The sequence below is a fragment of the Pelmatolapia mariae genome, linkage group LG12 (assembly GCF_036321145.2).
Source record: "Pelmatolapia mariae isolate MD_Pm_ZW linkage group LG12, Pm_UMD_F_2, whole genome shotgun sequence".
Lineage (NCBI taxonomy): Eukaryota > Metazoa > Chordata > Actinopteri > Cichliformes > Cichlidae > Pelmatolapia > Pelmatolapia mariae.
In genome coordinates this window covers 6,339,967-6,359,290 of record NC_086237.1, presented here as the reverse complement: position 1 = coordinate 6,359,290, position 19,324 = coordinate 6,339,967, and the positions used below count along the sequence as shown (strand labels likewise).

The following is a 19,324-nucleotide window of genomic DNA, read 5'->3' as shown; positions in this document are numbered from 1 at the left end:
ATCATTTCTTTTAACACCTACTCCAGTGCTGTGTGGTAATGAAAGAGTCGAACTTTGGTGAAATGGAGCTCAGTGTGATCAGCACGCTCAGGCTCAAACTATGAGCTTTTGTCATCACCATCTGAAAACCACACTTCATGAATGGCGGGTGGCTCTGACTGTGAAACTGTAGTACACAATCATTAAATATTACTGACTCCAGTGGGGAACATCATTTCAAAAATCTAATATTTTATTCAGTAACACATGAAACTAGTGACTCAGACCATAAACTCATCTGACCTGGGTACTGTAGTTTTAGCAGTTGTTACTCAAACAGCAGCTGGATGGTGAATGTGGGATAAAAACTGCACCGAGTCTGTTTCTATATGTGCAGGGTTCGAGTGAATCTCAGTGTGCACCCCCCTAAAGTTAGGGGGGCTCAGTTATTATCCAGAATGCTTTTTTTGTTTAGAGCACCCGAAAGGATAATAAATGTTTTAAAGCTGCATTTATGAAACAACGGCAGGCAAATGATTCTTATCAGCACATTATATTTGAAGAGTGTTTAAAAAATAAGTTTATTTGTTGCCATGACTTGCAGTAAATGAGCAGACCTGGCATGTTCAAAGCAGAACTCCTTTCCAGGCTGAAACACACTTTGTGTTTGTCCTAATAATACTATCTCGCTGTGAATAACACACTGGAGTACACGAAGCAGAAGGTCAGGGACAAATGCATCCAAATTCCGGTCCCCTCAGCTTTTAACGGCAGACCTTCTGCCTATCAGTGACTGAATGGAACACGGTCTCATTAGTTTCTATCATCTTCCCTGTAGAAAAGCCAAGAGTTGGACAGCGAGAAACTGGAAGCCAGCCCGAGTGCACTTGCATAATGTTCACATTTATTTTGTTTCAAGTCCTAACACATTCTAAACATGCTTTTAACACATAATGGATCACATTCTTCACAGGTAGTTAAAGTAACAAGAGCAGACAAGAGATTTCTGAAGAGAAAAAACATAAATGGCGTTTCAGTTTCTGGTGACCGTGTATGAATCCGTTTGTTCCCTGAGATATGTTGCCGGTGTGCTCCTCGTGTGCCTGTAACAAAGCTCTGACAGTGCTACTGCATGACAGCTGGACACCTGTTGTTCTGTCTATAGTGTTGTCAGTTACAGGGAATTAGGGGATGGTGCTCCATCCAGGACAAGCAATATGGGCCTAAATGTCTATATGTGTGTGTGTCTGCATAAAAACACAATGCTCCAGGCCCACCAACACGTATGAAGTCAGTTTGAACAGGAATCCCTAATATGGTCATCTCTGGCTCTGGTTTAGAAGCCACACCCACTTGCTGTTCTTCTAGTTACAAGGGAAAGTAAATCAGATGAAAACTAAAGGGAGTGGACGAGCATTATACAGAAAGTGTGGTGAATACAAGCTGTTTCTGTAGGAAAGTGAGTCTTTTGAACATCTCACTTACAAATACGTTGATGGCATTAAAGGCCGTTTAACAACAGGACAGCGACTTTAAAGGCTGGGTGTCCTGTGTCCAGCCCCAGTGCTCACACCACAGCGGTCTGTCCATCTGTGGTCACAGTGTTACGGTTACACGAGTGAGTAAACAGGAGGAAGTGTCAGCCTGACCACAGTTACATCCTGCGATTGACAACTGATCACATGCAGCACCGGCTGCTGTGGTATAATACTGAGTGTGTTCTCTGCTTCACCAACGAACAACAATCAAACACGCATGTGTGCGCGCGCACACACATACACACACGCGCGCACATACACACACACACACACACACATCATGGTATGGCGAATACAGCAAACAGCCATTCAACAGATAATGAGGCATATTTGGATAAGGTCAACATGGAAAAATGCAACACTGGTTAACTTCAGCCAGAACATAACACATGAATGCTTAATCAGTGCACTGACATTGTCATTGACATTCTTTCATCTTTGGTATGTGATTTTTGATAACAGGGTAGGAGTGAAATATCAGATGATGCTAATTTAACATGAAACAGCACATTAAAAAAAAGAAAGAAAGGAGGAAGAGAGTCCCTAAAAGTACCTGAGGTAGAGAGGAATACAAGGCAACGAAGAAGAAAACAAGTGTTGGTGGTTCACATGCCTCTGTAAGGTCAACTCATAAAAAAACATTGGTGTAATGAAACCAATAAATAAGAAAAACAGGTTTGACATTAGTAACACTGTGAAAAATACAGAGGTAGTTTAGAAATGACACATCCCTTTGTCTGCACACAACCAATACAAACACAGGAAGTGAAAAAAAGACACCAGCGTGTGTGTATCAAACTGTAACGTTTAACAGTTGAGAGTGCTGCCAGTAAAGGTGGCTGCGGTGGGATTCACTGCTGATAAGCAGATATTGTTTGGCATCACATTAAAGGAGAAAGCCCTCAGATCCTGCTCCACTGTCAGATCTCAGTGTGATGTTCAGTGCATTCCTCCAGTCATTTTGCTGTTCTTCTGGCAGAGTTGCACAGACACACGGGACAGCCTGACAGGGTCTCTGAGCAGCGTTTAAGGGGATTTGAACCGTTTCATCACAGTGAGACCTTTGGTACATAGAAGTGTCCTGAGATATTGTGATCTAAAGGGTCGGTTCACCAAAGCTACATGATAATGTAATATTGTCAGATAGTTTGGTTTAATGTTTTCAGGTAATACATGTGGAGGAATACTGCCTCTACATGTAGCCAATGAAGGTGATTTTTTAAAAAACATAACACTATCAGTTGTTTGGGAGGGAGGCAGCTATCTCAAGCTAAAAGCCAAACCTTTCAGCACCGCTAAAGGCAACATTAAATGGTTTTGTTCATCTCTGCAAAATCTGAACATCCAGCAGTTATCCAGCGACCCGTGGAGGATCAGGGTTTGGTCGAGCTGTTTTTATACAACCTGAAACAAAACTGAAGAATTTAAACATCTTAGACTTACTGAAAATGTGGACCCAAGTGGTTCACTGGTGAGCGGGTGCATGGTAACCTGGTTACCATGGTAACGGTTAGGTTCACATCTATTCCACCCAAAGATTAACTTTGGAACCTAAGAGTTTATCAAACTGTGCTCGTCTGGCACGTGACTCAAACGTAACCCTACCCCCGTGTGGTGTGCTGGTCACCTGATGGATGAACACAAGGCTTTTGTCTCCAGAGACGGCGCCACAGCACAACATTTGAGGTTTAAACTTATTCTTAGATTACACAAACAGACCCAAAATGTCAGCAGCGTGCATGTAAAGCATTGCTGACAAAGCCTGAGTAATACTTTCTTTAATGAACACAGTGAACAAGTGAACGTCAACAACAACAATGAAGAAATCAGCCAAAGTTTAGAAAATGATAGGTGTTGTCTTCACTCCAAATCAAACCCAAAAAAGCTAAAAAGACATTCTTAATTATAAACTACAAAAGGTACATTAAAACATTCAAAAAAATCAAAAGACAAAAAGAGGCTAACTGAAGCATTACAAGAAGGAACGCTGGATTGGACTGTGGTTTTGTTAGGGCTGCGCACAATGGGAGAGAAGCCGTGACATTGGAAAGATGCCGCTGCCTTTTGCTTCGTCCGTCATCAATGCCGAGAGCTTTAGAAAACCTGCCCTGCAAACTAATTCTACTTTCACTGAAGGGGAGTGTGGGTGGGGTGGGGACCTTGAGGGAAATAAAGTTGAAACAACAAAAAACAAAAACACCTTTCTACAACAGGACCTACAATGTCCTGGAAGCTACATCTACTAATACTACAAGTACATCAGTATGGTCACTGACGAACTCCTGAATGCAATACATAACACTCACTTTACCCTGTATATATCCAGGTCAGCAGGGACCTGAGAGAGGAACACATTGGGTGGGCAGTGGCCAAGATCAAGGGTTAAGGTCTCCAAACCTCACTGTCGTGTGCAAAAAAGGGAGTGGTTGCGGGGACTGCACTTTGTCTGCATTTCAAATGTGAAATGGCCAGAAAAGACACTTCAAGTGGTCAGAAATGATCATCTCACACTTTAAAAATAAAGACCATTTCTCTATGGCTACACTTTTAAAAACAACGTGCATATCTGTGGGTATGCAAGCCAGGGGTACATCCCCTAAAATTCTCCAAACCTGGCCTAAACTGATTGAGGTAAAGCCCCAGTCGATCACACCGAGTCCACTTACGGCTGGATTAAAGCGATTTGAAGTTAAACTTTAAGCCAGTTCTGCATAAATGATATTTTCACTTTCATCTCATTTAAAAACAGTCGGACCGTACCTGGATGTCCACGCGGCCTGATGCCCGTGGAAACCAAGTGTGGTCTGATTTACATTCTACATCTAAAAACGTTTGATTGCCATTCAGAACTGGCCAATAGAACTTTGAAATTCAACAACTGGTTTGAAAAATCGAAATTAACCTCTTAAGCAAAACTGATCGATCAATAAACACTGATTTTTTTAAATGGTTGGTTTCAGTGTGTTCCACTAAGATGGGCAACACCAAGCAGCCACAACATTAAAACCACGGACGGGTGAAGTGACCAGTAATCGTTACCTTGTTACTATGCAAAGCTCTGCTGGGAGAGCTTGAGTGTGCTAGGGTTAATGTGGAGCCAACCTATATAGGGTTAGGGTTACAATAACATCCAACCACCCAAATAAAAATCCTTCCCCAAGGCTAAAATTTATTAAAATTTAAATTTATGGGCCTGTTTCAATTGTGAGTAAAGCAAAAACCCAACCCTAACCTTGGGTTATCAGTAATGTGGTGTTTGTTAAAAATGATGGTGTGCCCCAGTACCAACTGTCTCCCCCAGGACTAGGGGAAAGCGTGGTTTGTTCACCTGCTCTCCAAAGTCCTCAAATTGAATCAAGCTCAAAATTCAACCTGCAGGAAGCGTTATCCGTGACACGACCCACCGCCAGAGATGGGCTGACAGACCCAACACATCAGAAACCTCCCCGATATTTTAATGTTGTGGCTGATCGGTGTGTGTCACTTTCACCCGTGAAGCTCGCACATTTTTAATCACATATACCCAGATACGCTGTGTCGAGACAAGCGAAAGTGCACCATCTTCCTTGGCAATGAAGAGCACAAAATGAGAGCCATCATGTCTGCTCTGTGCATATGTGTGCACGCGAGAAAACGCGCATGTTTGCAATGAAATGTGGAACTTTTCTGTCCTGCAGAGCGTCTTGCCTCTGAAACAGACTGATTCATTTCTTATCCTCGTCCTTCATGGATAAGAAAAGGGTTTTGTTGAGCTGTCAGCTCCCTACCCATCAGCGGGCGCTTGATATAATCTTTGCATAACACTTTGGTCAAGAGAGAAACATAATAAAAAGAAAAACAGCAAACCTAGCTATCCGCCCCTTCCCCTGCAATAAAGCCATACATCCCTAGTCTATGATTGTTAAAAAATACCCGTATGCTCCTATTCGATGATCCCACAGATCCAACAACTGTCACCTTAACTCATGGAATGTTAAATTGACAAGACCGCCTCCTAAAAGCAGGATGTCTGAGAGTACTTTTGCTAATTCATTTTGCATTTTCAGTGTAACAAAAAACTGTTTTTCAGACTGATTTATGCAGCTTCTTTGAACATTCATCTCTGATTGAGGTACCAAAGCATCCACAGGGTTTTGGTTTAGACTGGGCAACTCTTCATTTAACAGTAAGAAAAGGTACCTGAAAATAGCAACAACATCTTCCTGAGGTAGTCTCAAAACACTCGTCGCGCGTGCCTAGGTGCCCCATCTGTATAAAATAAACTCTTTTAAAGTCTAGCTCTAACAATGGCAACACTGACACATGGAGCAAAATGGATACACGCTTGTAAACTCCAAAGACCAATGCATCTACGAGCATTTGTTTTGTACAGAAGCATGTGCACAGTGTAAATCAGCATACATTCAGCTCTGTCGTGTAATAAATATATAAAGAAAAAAGTTACAAAAAACAAACTAGCTGCTTGTCACATTCACGAGAGGGGAGACCAGTCCTCGACTCGGGTGTCGGGGAGGGTTTAGTTTCCGGTGGAGGCGGTCACGCAGGGCGACGGGCCGGTCCTGTAGCTGGTCAGGCTGGATTTGCAGGAGTGCAAGACTGCTTTGAACAGCAGAGGGAGCTGCTCCAGAGGGACGTTCACCAGCTTTGCTGAGAAGAAACCCGAGACACACGGCACTTTAGTTCATGATTAGCTTAGCTTCTGTACAGCCAACATTTTCATTGGTCACAGTCATGTCCAGGAGGCAACCTGCGAGACAAATGAAGCCAACCCAAGTGCCGAATGCTGCAGTTCCTCTGGCGGCCACTAGAGGCTGGCTCCAGCAGTGTGCCCAGATAGACGCTCATGTTAAATGGTCTAATTTGGACAGGTTTACGTGTACAAAACCTAACGACCTTTCTTTGTCACAATTTTTACTGAGGCCATTTACTTTTTTAGAACTTATGAAGCTGATTTTGGTTCAGTTACGTCTAGTTTACAGTTGGTCATGGTCAAAATTACTGGCAGTAGCATTTATTTCACAGTTTTTATTTAGATTACTTGTTTCGACCAATCAAAAGTTTCAAAGAGTTGGTAAATAAAAGAAATGTATGCAAAGTGTCTCTATTTATCCAAAGGTTTGGCCATGATTGTATTTATTACCAGAAAAATGAACAGTTGATTGTGTTTGATTTAATTAATAAGCTAAAACCACAAAAGTAACTAGATTGTGACTCAAGCTAGCTTTCCAGCCAAACCTGGTGTATCTGTAACCCATCAACATGATCAATACTTGCCATCATTTCAAAATGTTATAGACAGCTTTTTAAAATTAACATTGTTGTTAAAAAAAAAGTTGTCAAAAAATGCCAAATGTATCAAATGGAATACAAACAATAAATCATAAACAACATGATATAGCAAAATAAAATTTGTGGATTTTGTTATAACGGTTAGTAAACATCTCAGCTCCAAAAAATCTGAATTTTCTGGCTATTTTTTGATGGGTTGGGTCTTACAGGGTTAATGCACTTTTTATAGTTTGTCTTAATAACAAAAGCCATGCTTTCTTTTATCCCATTAGCTCAAATAATTTAACCAAATAATTCATTAAACATAAAATTTTGCAACGTTTTTTGTAATTTCAGTGTTTTTCCCCAAAGACATGGCACTGTAGAGGGCGGGGAACAACACAGGTCATAAGGGCAGAAACTGAAACACAGGCTTTTCGACTTTCATGGCTGAATATAAATCGGTGTGGCACAATACACTGGATAGTATCACATTTTTGTAGCTCAAACAAACTAACATATGAGTATCTGAATGCATTTCTAAAGTCAGTCTCCAACAACAGCCTAAACAGTTCTTTGAGGCCTTACTTGAGATGCAGCGGATGTCCGGCAGGCACATCATGATCTCAGGGAAGCGTTTAGGCTGCAGTGGGTACTTGGACTCAATGTAGTCCTGACACACACACCAGTAGCGTTTATTCAGCTGCTCAAGCTGGGAGATGTTGGACAGTCCTCTGATATCTGTGGAGCAGAAACTATCACAGTCAAGCGGGGAAGGTCGCGATGGCAAAAAGTCAACACGCTGGAGACTTTGTTGTTACCTTGATTGAGGAAGTTGATGGTTTTCATACAGGCGTACTCCTCATTGCTGATCTTTAACTGGTGGAGTTTGCGAAACAGAATGATCAACCTCTCCATTACTTCCATCCCATCCTCGCTGAATCTGAGGAATCACACACAGACCTGTCAGTTAAGCTGAAAACACGCAGATCTATGAAGCTAGACGGTGCCTTTAAGGCTCCAACTCAAACCATGATATAGACTTATGTGGGTTTGCTGTCCTCACTACAATCCACATAAAAAAGAAGACAAAAATCCCCTCAGCACCACTATCTTAAGCTTCCATGCTTCAATGGACAAGGCAAAGAAAATGAGGGAGGAAATATGTCAGATCTATTAAAAGTGCTTAAAGCGTCCTGCTGATTCCACAGCTTTTTGAAGAGAAGATTCATAAGTTCATTCCACGTTTTAAACATCAATTTTCTGCCTTGCACTTCTAATCTCTTTCACAAACTTCAACAATGCCACTGTAAATCAAACGTCCACGTCTAAAACCACTAAACTGTGGGCAAATTGACTGAAGCAGCAGAGTTATATTAGGAGAATGTGTCAGAAGGTCAAATTATACATGTTTGATTTACACAGGAACACTCCCTCTCTTCCCCCACGCATCCTTTTCTACTTCAAGTAAAGCAAGCGTACGTATATAGTACACATGCCAGACAGTGCTAGCCACAGCTCAGCTCTGAGGAGGCCTCCTGTTCACGGACCACTTCACTGGGCCCCACCCAGCAATAACACTTGGAGAAAAATATTAAGCCCTTTTAGAGATGATGAGCTCACAAAGTGAAACATCTTGGCTGTGCAGAGGGAATGTTGAATTCCTGATTGCTGTTCTCATTTCTACTGAAATACTGAATTAGCACAGCTCCCAGAGACTAAAAAGAAACATTTAATATCTTATAGTGAAACAGCCCCACTGTGACTGCTGTGGGTGAGGCTGAATTGCCAAAACAGACAACACGAATAAAGGCAGTTTCTTTGTGCTACGTATCAATATCATGACTATAGAATAAGATCACTTGTTGTTGTTCTTGCTTGAGCTACTTAACTTTAGTGTCTGGAAAGGTTACTTTTAAAGTAGTCTCTGTTACAAAGTTACAATATAGTAATTCAGAAGTTCTCTACTCCTAAAAGCTAGCATAGAAGCTAGCATAGAAGCTAGCCTTGGCTGTTTCTGCCCTGTCGCCTAAACGGTTAGCCTCCTTAACAACTCCTTAACTGCTGGATAATATTTTGATTATTGATGACAGAAAATAATATGAAAACGTCCACAATCTAAAGGTCATTGTCTGTGCCAGCTACCTAGCTAACATTGTTAGTGACACAAACATAGGACTGGATAAGGCTTACATAATATGTACAAAATATGCCAGTTCAATATTAGTCAATAGTAATGGTAATAGTAATAACTGATTTATGTTGCTAGCCCAGTAAAGTGTAACTGTAACATTCGCAGAAGGTTTTACAAAACGTTCTACAAAAAACTATTATTGTAGAGTTTTTACAGCTGCTGTTGTGATTTGGTGCTATATGAATAAATGATTTGAATTACAGTTACAAAGTTACAAACAGCTGTCTTGTTATACAAATAGCAATGTAAGCCATCATTCGGAGCCCTATTGTCTTGCCTTTGACTTTGCTTTAAGATCTGCTTTAGAAGTTAGCTAGTTGCTAACTCTATCAGTTGTCTGCTAGTGGGTAAACGTATAGCTCTTTCCCTAAAAAGAGAAAACAGCTGTGGCTGAAACGAGGTTTCTGAGAGCAGTAAGTGAAGCACAGCTGACTGCAGGTTCTAGTTTGGTAAAAGGACGTCAATGCAGAAATGCCAAAACGGCCACCAGATGGCGATAGCTGTAGTTGCAAAAAGACTTGACCTCTGTAAACACTTTCCTGATGAGTTTTTTTGGCCTTTATTGAATACAAAAATAATGTCTCTTTTGGAAATATAAGTAATACTATGCTTCAACAAGGAGGGTTCAACTTGGTTCTACTTGCTCATTGGCTAATGACACTGATTAGCCAATGAGCAAGCGGACCTGCCCCTCCTCATGACATGTTATTGTTGTCTGTTTGTTTTTTAAACCACGGTGATGATGGTAAAACAAACTAGAGCTCAGAAACCAGTGGACGACATCACAGTGTCCATCTATTATATCGTTTCTTCTGTGCACCTCTAAGAAACTCAGGGGAGGTATTTAATAGTTATAAACTAAATGGAGTAAATGTGGGTGTTTTTTGGCTCTTCAATAATTCAAGTTATTCTAAAGCTCATAAACAAAACACCCCAATTGTTTTCTCCTTTTGCTCTTCAAGCACTCGCCACTCACCCCTGAAGCTCGTCGTCAGATGGCGTGTACTTTGCTGTGATGTCGGCCAGCTCTCCAAAGATCTGGCCACTGTAGATAGTGAGGCAGGACAGCAGGATGAGCTCCTGCCAGGTGGAGCTGAGCAGGCAGGTGTAGTCCTCTATGGAGAGCTCACAGAAGAAGGGCAGCTTCTTGATCCAGGAGATCTGGCGGAAGAGCAGCTCGTCTGCCAGACGGCACAGCAGAGCAAACAGCTCCACTTGTGTTACCTTGTACCTAGTGAGCAAACAATAACGAGACATGGTTAGGATGGACAGATGTGTGGTGGGCAGGAAAACTCTCATCATGTCAAAATGGGCCTGACGTGGCTCAAAACAGCATTCCACTGCACAACACAGCTGTAGTTTACTTATTCCTGTTTTCAGGAGCCTTCACGTCCCTCACTGTCTGATTTCCTGTCCCTCTATATTCTCCTCATTTCACAGAGCAGATCTGCTTAGCCTTCAGCTAATTCTCCAAAATCCTACATGAGACCTCTGTTACCAACAGAGAGCAGCTGACTTCAGGCCATTTCCTAAAGCATTTCACTGAATTTAGCTGAGGAATAAATGTAAAATAATGAGGAAAAAATAAACGATCACAGAAAATGTATTTAAAAGAATCTTTAAAATAATATAATGCTGAAAAAATCAAGATGTGATCAGAAAGTTCCTGCACTTTCATAATCACAAACCTCCCCAGATTTCTAATTTTGACCTTTTTACAGACGACAAAGAAATGTCAACAGAGCATTTCTAACTTTCATACTAGAATTAGTTTGGGATAAAACACTGATCATGGTCAGTATTATTATCCCACTGAACAACAGAGCTTTTCATTGAGCCACAGCACAAACCGCTGCTATGTTTTATCTTCCAGTTTACACGCAGTATAAAAACGGTGGCAGCAGTTTGAGCTGCCACATGAAAATGCATCAAGCCAAAAACAAATCACTTTAGACTTCGAGGGGAGAAACTAATAAAGCAAAGAGCTCACAGGAGTAGGAGATGTTTGGTTGTAGACCAGAAGAACTCCACATTAGCAGAAGAGACTCCTTCAAGGCAAGAATGCTGAGGACAATCCTTTGGTCAAATAACACTAAACCAGAGTTGTTTGGTCACAGGGACACTGCTACTGTTTGTACACAGAAAGAAAAGGCAACCCTAAGAACACTGATGGTGGGAATGAATGCTGTGGGGATGCTTCAGTGTATGTGGAAGTGGAAGAAATGATGAAGAAGAATATGTGAAGAAAACCTCACACAGTCAGCATCAATGACCAAAAACATATGAACTCACTCTTCTTCTATAAGCATTGGAGTGGTCAGGGGGGTCAGCTCTTCAGCAGCCACCAGCTGCTGCACCAGAGGGTGGGACTGTGGGTAGAGGTTGCGGGGCTGAGAGGCCAGCAGGCCAGACTGGGCGGCGTAGCTGAACAGGTGAGGCAAGAGCTGGTAATGCGTGGGCATGGAGGTGTTAATGTACTGGTCCCGCAGGGCTGCCGTGTAGCCATTCATTTCAGCGGAGCGACTGGAAGCACACAAAGGTCAAAGGTTACAGTAATGCAGATTTCGTTAGTATTGAGGGGACAAAAACACGCTGGCTCGCCACATCGGGGTTTGCATTTCTCAGGCAAACCCTCCTTTAACCTCACCCTGATGTGCTGTGCTTCATCCCCAATCAAACTCTTTGCATTTTTTCACAAACTTGCAGACTAAACTTTGCATTCTGGGCCTGTGCACGAGCCCATGCGACGCAGGCTTTCTGTTTGCTGTTCATTTCTGGCAAGGTTTAATTCCATCTCATAAAAAAAGAAAAAAAGCCATCCCCTGAATAGTTTTCAGGCTGCTGAGATAAAACCTGATGTTTACACAAAATGAGACTAAAATAAATGCCATCATGCAAGTACCTAGACAATATTTGTCCTTGATGAGTGCAGATAGACAATATGCTCGTCTCCAAGCAAGAACAGCAGATAGTGCGGTGAGCTCTTTGTGTTTGGTTGTCATCAGCGAGCCTGAGGAGCTGCATATTCAGGCATTCTTTGGCCGATGAATACTTTAACTAAAGTCTGGGTGAGATGGGAACGAGGTGTTAGACTGTCAGGGCCGGCTCATTATCTCAAAGATGGGGCGAGTGCCAGTGGCGCGTAGCTGAGCGGATGAGATGAACGACTCACTTGGACGACAGAGTGGAGGCAGGCGACGGCTGGTTGCCTTCCGAGGCGCCGTTGCTTGGCGAGCTGTGGTCGCTGTCGCCGTTGTTGCCCCAGGTGTGCTCCGGGGCGTCCTCCTTGAACTCCTGGCCCGACATGATCCGTTCGATCTCCTCCTCTGTTATCTAGAACACACACACACACACACACACACACACACACACGCATGCATACATACATACACACACACACACACACACAGGGAGGTTTGGAGCTTACAGCACATCCACGCATGTGCATCAGTTCAATTGATTAGCACCAACTAGCAGCGCACGGCTTTTCATTAAAATGCTGAGGAGCAAGGACACAATCACATAATGACACAGAAAGAAAAGAGGTGTGTGTGTGTGTGTGTGTGCGTTTGATTGGATGATTCACACACTTAAAATAATAAGATCTGTGCAGGTCAGCACGAGCAGAAAACACAGACAAAAGCCATTCTGAAAGGCTTCAGCAAGCCTGCACATACCACGTCTCGTGTCTGAGGGAGGTCAATTCACTTTCATTTCTATCAGTTCATCCCAAATACTGTAACAGGCGTTTTCATTCCATATTCATGACAGAAAGGTCCTGCTTTCATTAAGGGCGCTGGTTCTTAATGGAAGCCGTGTTTCTCTGTTTTGACTCGTTCAATTGAGCCCGAATGAATCGACCGCCTCCCTCCTCGTGAATAGCGGCTCAGCGGTACTTATCCTCATGTCACACATTTTTCTGACCATTTGTTCCCTCGCTTCACGTTAATAATAAAGGCACCGCTGAATGGGGACTAATCAGCTGCTACACAATTATACAGATGATATAACAAGGTCAGGGCTCGCTCTCATTATGAGCATCCCGAAGAGTAGGACTGCAGCACTCCAGCTCTGTGTTATTTAATGGCTTGTGATCTGAGTGGGTTTACTGTAAGCACAATTCCTCAGAGGCTGAGCCACAGCGATGATGCTCAGGCTGACTCGGAGCCAGGGAAAGGTCAGTGCGCACCACAAACAACACAATCCTTCAGTCCATTTACCTGCACAGGTCCAATGCTTTTGTTCCTCCCTCCAGGCATGCCGTCCTCTCTGATTGCTACATGACAAAAAACAGGAAAAAGACATTTGTTCCATTAACCAAACATGATCGGTGTCACAGCTCTCCCTAGTGGCTAAAGCACATCACGCAAAACTGTCCCACCATCCAGTTCCAAATACAGCTTTCCTGCTGGCAGGCAGTCATATTTTTTTGGTACACTTACAAGCAAAGTACATTTCATCTCATAGTCTTAGTGTTTGTGTGAGTGTTACAAAGTGGTTCTGCAGTGTAGATAAAATCGCTGTGATTAGTGTGTCTGACTGCGTGAGTCCTAGTCTTATCTCCATTCTAAGACAGGCACTTGAAGAATAAGGCCATGAGGACAGTCACTTACAAGTTTTAGCCACATGGGGGCAGCACATGTCTGTGGAAGGAAAACTGCAGCGCCAATCTGCTTGCTTAAATTGTGTGTGTGTGTGTGTGTGTGTGTGTGTGTGTGTGTGTGTGTGTGTGTGTGTCACTAAGCATTCCCAAAGTCCAGGAGGGAGAAACACAGATTTATTGGTAGAACTGACACATTCAAGCGTTTCCAGGCTTTCAGAGACTTTGCCCCGTTTATCTGTGAGCTAAACAAACAGCTACTCGCAAAGTCCCGACAGAAGCAGCTCTGGCCACTCAGCAGACATCTTAAAAACCTGATTTTGACACATCTAAATTACAGGGGCGGATCTATACACGTTTCATATACACACAGTCTGTAACCTCCTCATTTAGCCCATATAGTTTCAGTAACATAAAAAATATGAATTTTGATTTTCTGTACTGTAGAACCTTTATATAAATAAGCATGTAGCCCAATAAGTACAAAAATCTAGAAGCTACTCCACATGAGGTGGAGTTTCTGTTGCATTTACACAAATCTGCACTGTGAACACATTTTTACCAAAAACTTAAACCTCATCTTTCAGGATTTATTGGGCTGTTTTTGACTACTTTGTATTTCACCTTTAAAAACCGTTTACCTCGTCTTGAATAAATAAAGTTATTTATTCATGGTGACGTACTGCATTCACACAATGATCTAAAAATCAGTCAAGAAACACAACTTGAAGTTGAAAATGAGAAGTTGAAAAACTAGGAAGTGTTAGGTGTCACAGTAAGACGCCACACAAGTTATTGTGCAACTCCAAAAAATAGTTGTCCACCACGAGACAGCAGGAGGTGTCTTCCACCTGGACGCAGCGTTTACACTGTAGCCTGCCTTTGACTGTGACACTCAGTGGTGTACTTATTGTTTTGACACACAGAACAAAACAAACAACTACACTACACACCAACTACACACTCCAAACACGCTAAACATCACAAATCTCTCCCGTCTCAAAGCTCCCTATCGATATCCCTAACTCTCTCCCACAACTTTGACCTCTTCCTAAACAACAAAGGTCACATTCAGCCATATCGTTTTTGGATTGGTACATTTTTCCACCAATAGGAAAGGGGAGGCATTTTTCCTTGGTGTGTTGTTGTTGTTTGCGCAGCCATGTTCACTGTTCCTTCCTGCACTAAACATATAGTATTTAGAAAAAAGCACTGTGTGGATGTTTTATCATAACTCTGGTGTAACGTGGCCTATCAGCAACATTTAAAAAATGCTATGTAGTTTAACTTTAACCATAAGTTAAACAGAGACTCAGCAGAGTTGCATCTTGTTACTATGTCATCTTAAACCGGTCACATGACTTGCAGGCACCGGCGTGTCCATCGACCCCAGAGGGTTAATAACACACCTTCACCCACGCCACCACAGTAGATCTACCCCTGCTAAATGAACTTTAAATCCAATGATCACCAGGACATATTCACTGCATACACTGAATCACCAGGTCAAATCTCATTTCAAAAAACAAACAAACCGGTTTGTAAAAGCTTCCAGAGCAAAACAGAAACTTTACATTCAAAAAGATTTCACATCCAGACTAAATTCTTCGTCTTTGAGTGTTAATGACGCCACCGATTTATGTTAACTATAAGGTGGTTTTCGGAAAAGTGTAACTGAATATTGCTTTGGAATACAGAACGTGACTGTAAGCCGGGGTAAAGCAGACCACACACATGCTCTATGAGGAATCATTAGCTACTAAGATGAATTACAGAATCTCTCAAACTGATTTTTTCATTTCATGTAATCAGTGTTGTTCGATCGTTCTGTATCGGCTGAATGCAAATATGTGGAATAACAACATCTACACTGGAGTGTCAGAAATACATGGGATCAGTCATAAGATTAAAACAGTTGCTTAACAGTGTGCAGGAAAGCCTCGATCCTTGGGTGGTGCAGTGGTGGCACTGTTACCTCACAGTCCTAGGTTCAACTCCGACGGCCGGCCGGGGCCTCTTAGTTTCGACTTTGCATGATGTTTCTAAACTGGATGCTGGTGTGAATGACGATCTGTCTGTCAGCGCCGTGGCAGACTGGTGGGATCGAACTACCAAACTTCCAGTTAATAGGTGACCGGCTCTACTTACAGGAAACCTTTAATTTAAGCATTCGTGCGGCCAATCCCAAACTCCCCCATGATGGTTGGGATAGGCTCGAGCCAGGGAACAGCATCTGTTCGTCCATCCTTTAGGTATGGATGCTTTAAACGTGTGGCCTCATTGACTCAGGCTTGCTGTGGACATTCAGGGGAAGTCCTCCGTCTTCAACAGTGTTTAAGTAAGTGGCACAGTGAAGTCCACATGAATGCTTAAATCAAAGGTTGCCTGTAGCTCAGGAAGTACAGCCGGTCACCTACTAATTGGAAGTTTGGTGGTTCGATCCCCGCGTGCTTGCCAAAGTCTGCATGCCAAATATCCTTGGTCAAGACACCGATGGATGCATCAGAGTATGAAACACTTAGAGGATAGAAAAAACTTGTGTGAATGAGGCAAGCTGTGTAAATTGCTTTGAGTCCTCTGAGTAGAAAAGCGTTATATAAGAACCATTTACCCTGTAACAAGATGATCAGTTCACCTACCGTTGGTTTCAGTGTCATACTGATAGTGTACTGTACTGAAAAAATAACTGTTAAAAGCAGTCTTAGAAAAACAAGGTGACTGAAAGTTTGTGAAGATGTTTCATTTAAGAGGCCAGTCACCTTCTTTTTCAAGCCCTCCAGACACGACCTTCAAAGACTACTGTAGTACCTCTGACTCTTTTCTGGTCTGGGTACTAATTCTTTTGTCATTGATGCTTCATTGTTACCACGACTGGACGAGTCGGACATTTATTACCAAACAAACGTCTGTTTTTGGTGGCTTGAAACAACTACTTTACCTTTACGGTTCATTCCCATCTGAAGGCACTTAAGCAGGCGGCAGTACTGGCAGCGGTTGCGCTGCTTGCGTGACATCTCGCAGTTTTTGTCGCGGCTGCAGCGGTACACGCGCTTGTTGCAGATGCTGCGCTTGAAGAAGCCCTTGCAGCCCTCGCAGGAGATGATGCCATAGTGCAGGCCTGTGGCGCGATCTCCACAGATAAGGCAAGTACGCTGGTCAGTTGGATCATCTGCAGATGGAAGGAGAGTGGGAACAGGAGAGGGTTTAGAACCATTTCCATCAGCGTCTTTACAGTAATTCATCTAAAGCTTAAAAAAGGGAGTGGGAGCAAAAACCTTGCTGAAGGCACACATTTATAATTGAAATCACGAGGGCGGCTGGGGCTTAAGTGCTAGCCAGGCACTGGATAATCCAAAGGATTCTTAAGCTCCAACTCTCATTTAGTGAAAGTGGAGGTATAACAGGCAGTATGATGGAGAGCTGAGAAATGTCTGCAGGTCTGAATGAGCTCAAAGGACACAGCTGATTTGTTTACAGCGTGTCCTTTCTCTCCTCTTCCCCACAGCAGTTTCTGATAAAAACGCCTCTCTCTTACAAGACACCTGACGCTAAAATAACACATTTCACAAAACTTGCTTCAGGTAACAATATGTGACAGTATTACTGTACCCAGCACCTGTTGCATCCTTAGTGATAGCACAGATGTTCCACACAGGCGCCCCCTCAATCATTAACCTTCATTCTGTTTCCTTAAAGAGCGCACAGCTTCGGCTGATTGCTTCAAACAATGAAAAGTAGTTAGGAAGGGAGGGTGGTAGGAACAGGTGGGGAATGGGCTCACACGTATTTGATGTTCTGGATAAAATGATGTAAAATCAAAGTTAAAATGATACCAATGAGTGTTTGTAAGCCTGGTGTGGCAGCTGGCTGACCATGAGTGAGGGAAACGGGTCGCACGGTGATTCGACAAGACGTGCAGAAGGAGAAATACAGCATGAAGGAGTGGAAGAGGATGAAAGAGAGCCGGAGCCAACACAGGACCATCCTTGTGAAGCTACACTTTGTTAATCACAGAGCTCCTCTCAAACTGGAAAGACAGCAATTTGAGGAAGCTGCTGAAAATCTTTCCTTAATCCTCCATCTACCTCCAGGCCACAGAACGCACATAATGAAGCTCACCGAGGAAGCTGAGAATTAAGTTACAGCGCGTGTTCTCGGCTGTTCGCAGAGTTAAGCCTCATCACACACAGACACACACACACACACACACACACACACACACACACACACACACACACACACACACACACACACCAAAAAGCTGTTCTCCACCCCTCCTCTATGAAGGACCAGGAGAGCCACGCACATCGAAATACGTGTCATTTTGTTACTTACTGTTAATTGTGCGACAAATACAAATGACATTTTCTTTTTTTTGTATTTTGACAATAACATTATTCTAAATTTGAAAACTTAGTGGAAAATGTTTTTAAATTTTCAGAATTAAAAAAATGATTTTGACAATCTTTTAAAAATGCAACAAAAAAAAGAGAAATAAGTAAATGGATTTCTAAAAATGAATTAGGAATACATATTACTAATTTAATGGAATAATTAATAACTTTTGAAACATATTCTTGTAAAATAACAGCTGTCAGTTCGTCCCTTGTACTAACTGCCACGTCTCAAGGCTAAGACTAATAATTTAACTTCATTTCTAACTTAACAAGCGCACACGTTTATTCTGAGCTGAAAACAGACAAGCATCAAGCACCATGTGTGAAGTTTAGTTTTTAACATAATGCAGTCTGATGTCAGGCCTCTTGAACAGTTGAACAATCGCTGCACCCACAGGAGCTACACCTGCTAAAAATCCAGATAATCAACCTGTTTTTCATAACAGGAAAAACTGAATTTGATTTCTTATTCATTTATTTTTCTCTTTCATCTTTGGGATTAATTGGATCTGACAAGTATAAAAATTTAGCATCAACTTTGAACAGAAAGTCATTTTGAAAAAGTTCTCATTGTGATTCACACGTTGTGCCAGGAAGTTGTTCACCCTCTTAAACCCTTTCTGACAGGTCAAACTTTAAAAAATGCTACCGTCACAATTCTATTTATCAGTTCTGCAGGACGGGGATGGAAGCTCCCATCATTGATCATCCACTTGAGGTTTGAGGTATTTATTGTTTTGTCTGTTTCCATATCTCGCTCTGTTCATCCACAGCTGCAGGGTCAGGCCTCCATCTCTCCACTGCAGTGCTCAGTGTCTGTGCTGGGCATTTACAGTCTGAACACAGAGATTTGGAAAATATCATCTTTAATTCTAATTTTGCAAATATTTTCTAAAGGAGGTTTTGATCTTGCCCAAGGATATTTATCACATACACTGGAGCAGACAGGGATCAAACCATCAACCTTCTGATTAGTAGGTGACCTCTGGCACCTGAGCCGTGGTCCTCACCCAGAAACAGAAGGGGTACCCAGTCTGGGTCATGGACGAGTTCTGGCCCAAGTTGAGGAGTTTAAGTATCTCGGGGTTGTTCACAAGTGAGGAGAGAGAGGAGCGGGAGACCGACAGACGGAGTGGTGCTGCAGCTGCAGTCCTCACCTATCATGAGCTTTGGGTAGTGACCAAAACAATGATATTGAAGATAACAGCGGCGGAAGCTTCCTCCGAAGGCTGGCTGGCCTCTCCCTTAGAGATAGGGTGAGGAGTTCAGCCTTCCGGGAGGGGTTCAGAGTAGAGCCGCTGCTCCTCCACATTGAAAGGAGCCAATTGAGGTGAGCTGACATGGATGC

General features: G+C 42.6%; 1 protein-coding gene across 1 annotated transcript in view; it reads right to left on the bottom strand.

Annotated features, from left to right (window-relative positions):
- Positions 1 to 868: 868 nt before the first annotated feature.
- The window catches only part of nr6a1a (nuclear receptor subfamily 6, group A, member 1a), a 31,201-nt gene continuing 12,745 nt past the window's right edge, over positions 869 to 19,324 (bottom strand). Inside the window, exons 2-9 of the mRNA XM_063490379.1 lie at positions 16,518 to 16,748; positions 13,200 to 13,255; positions 12,152 to 12,312; positions 11,272 to 11,502; positions 9,956 to 10,210; positions 7,607 to 7,728; positions 7,374 to 7,526; positions 869 to 6,164 (exon numbers count right to left, since the gene is read on the bottom strand). Of these exons, the coding sequence (XP_063346449.1) occupies positions 6,034 to 6,164; positions 7,374 to 7,526; positions 7,607 to 7,728; positions 9,956 to 10,210; positions 11,272 to 11,502; positions 12,152 to 12,312; positions 13,200 to 13,255; positions 16,518 to 16,748 (1,340 nt within the window). The 3' untranslated portion in view covers positions 869 to 6,033. The remainder of the gene's footprint in view (positions 6,165 to 7,373; positions 7,527 to 7,606; positions 7,729 to 9,955; positions 10,211 to 11,271; positions 11,503 to 12,151; positions 12,313 to 13,199; positions 13,256 to 16,517; positions 16,749 to 19,324) is intronic.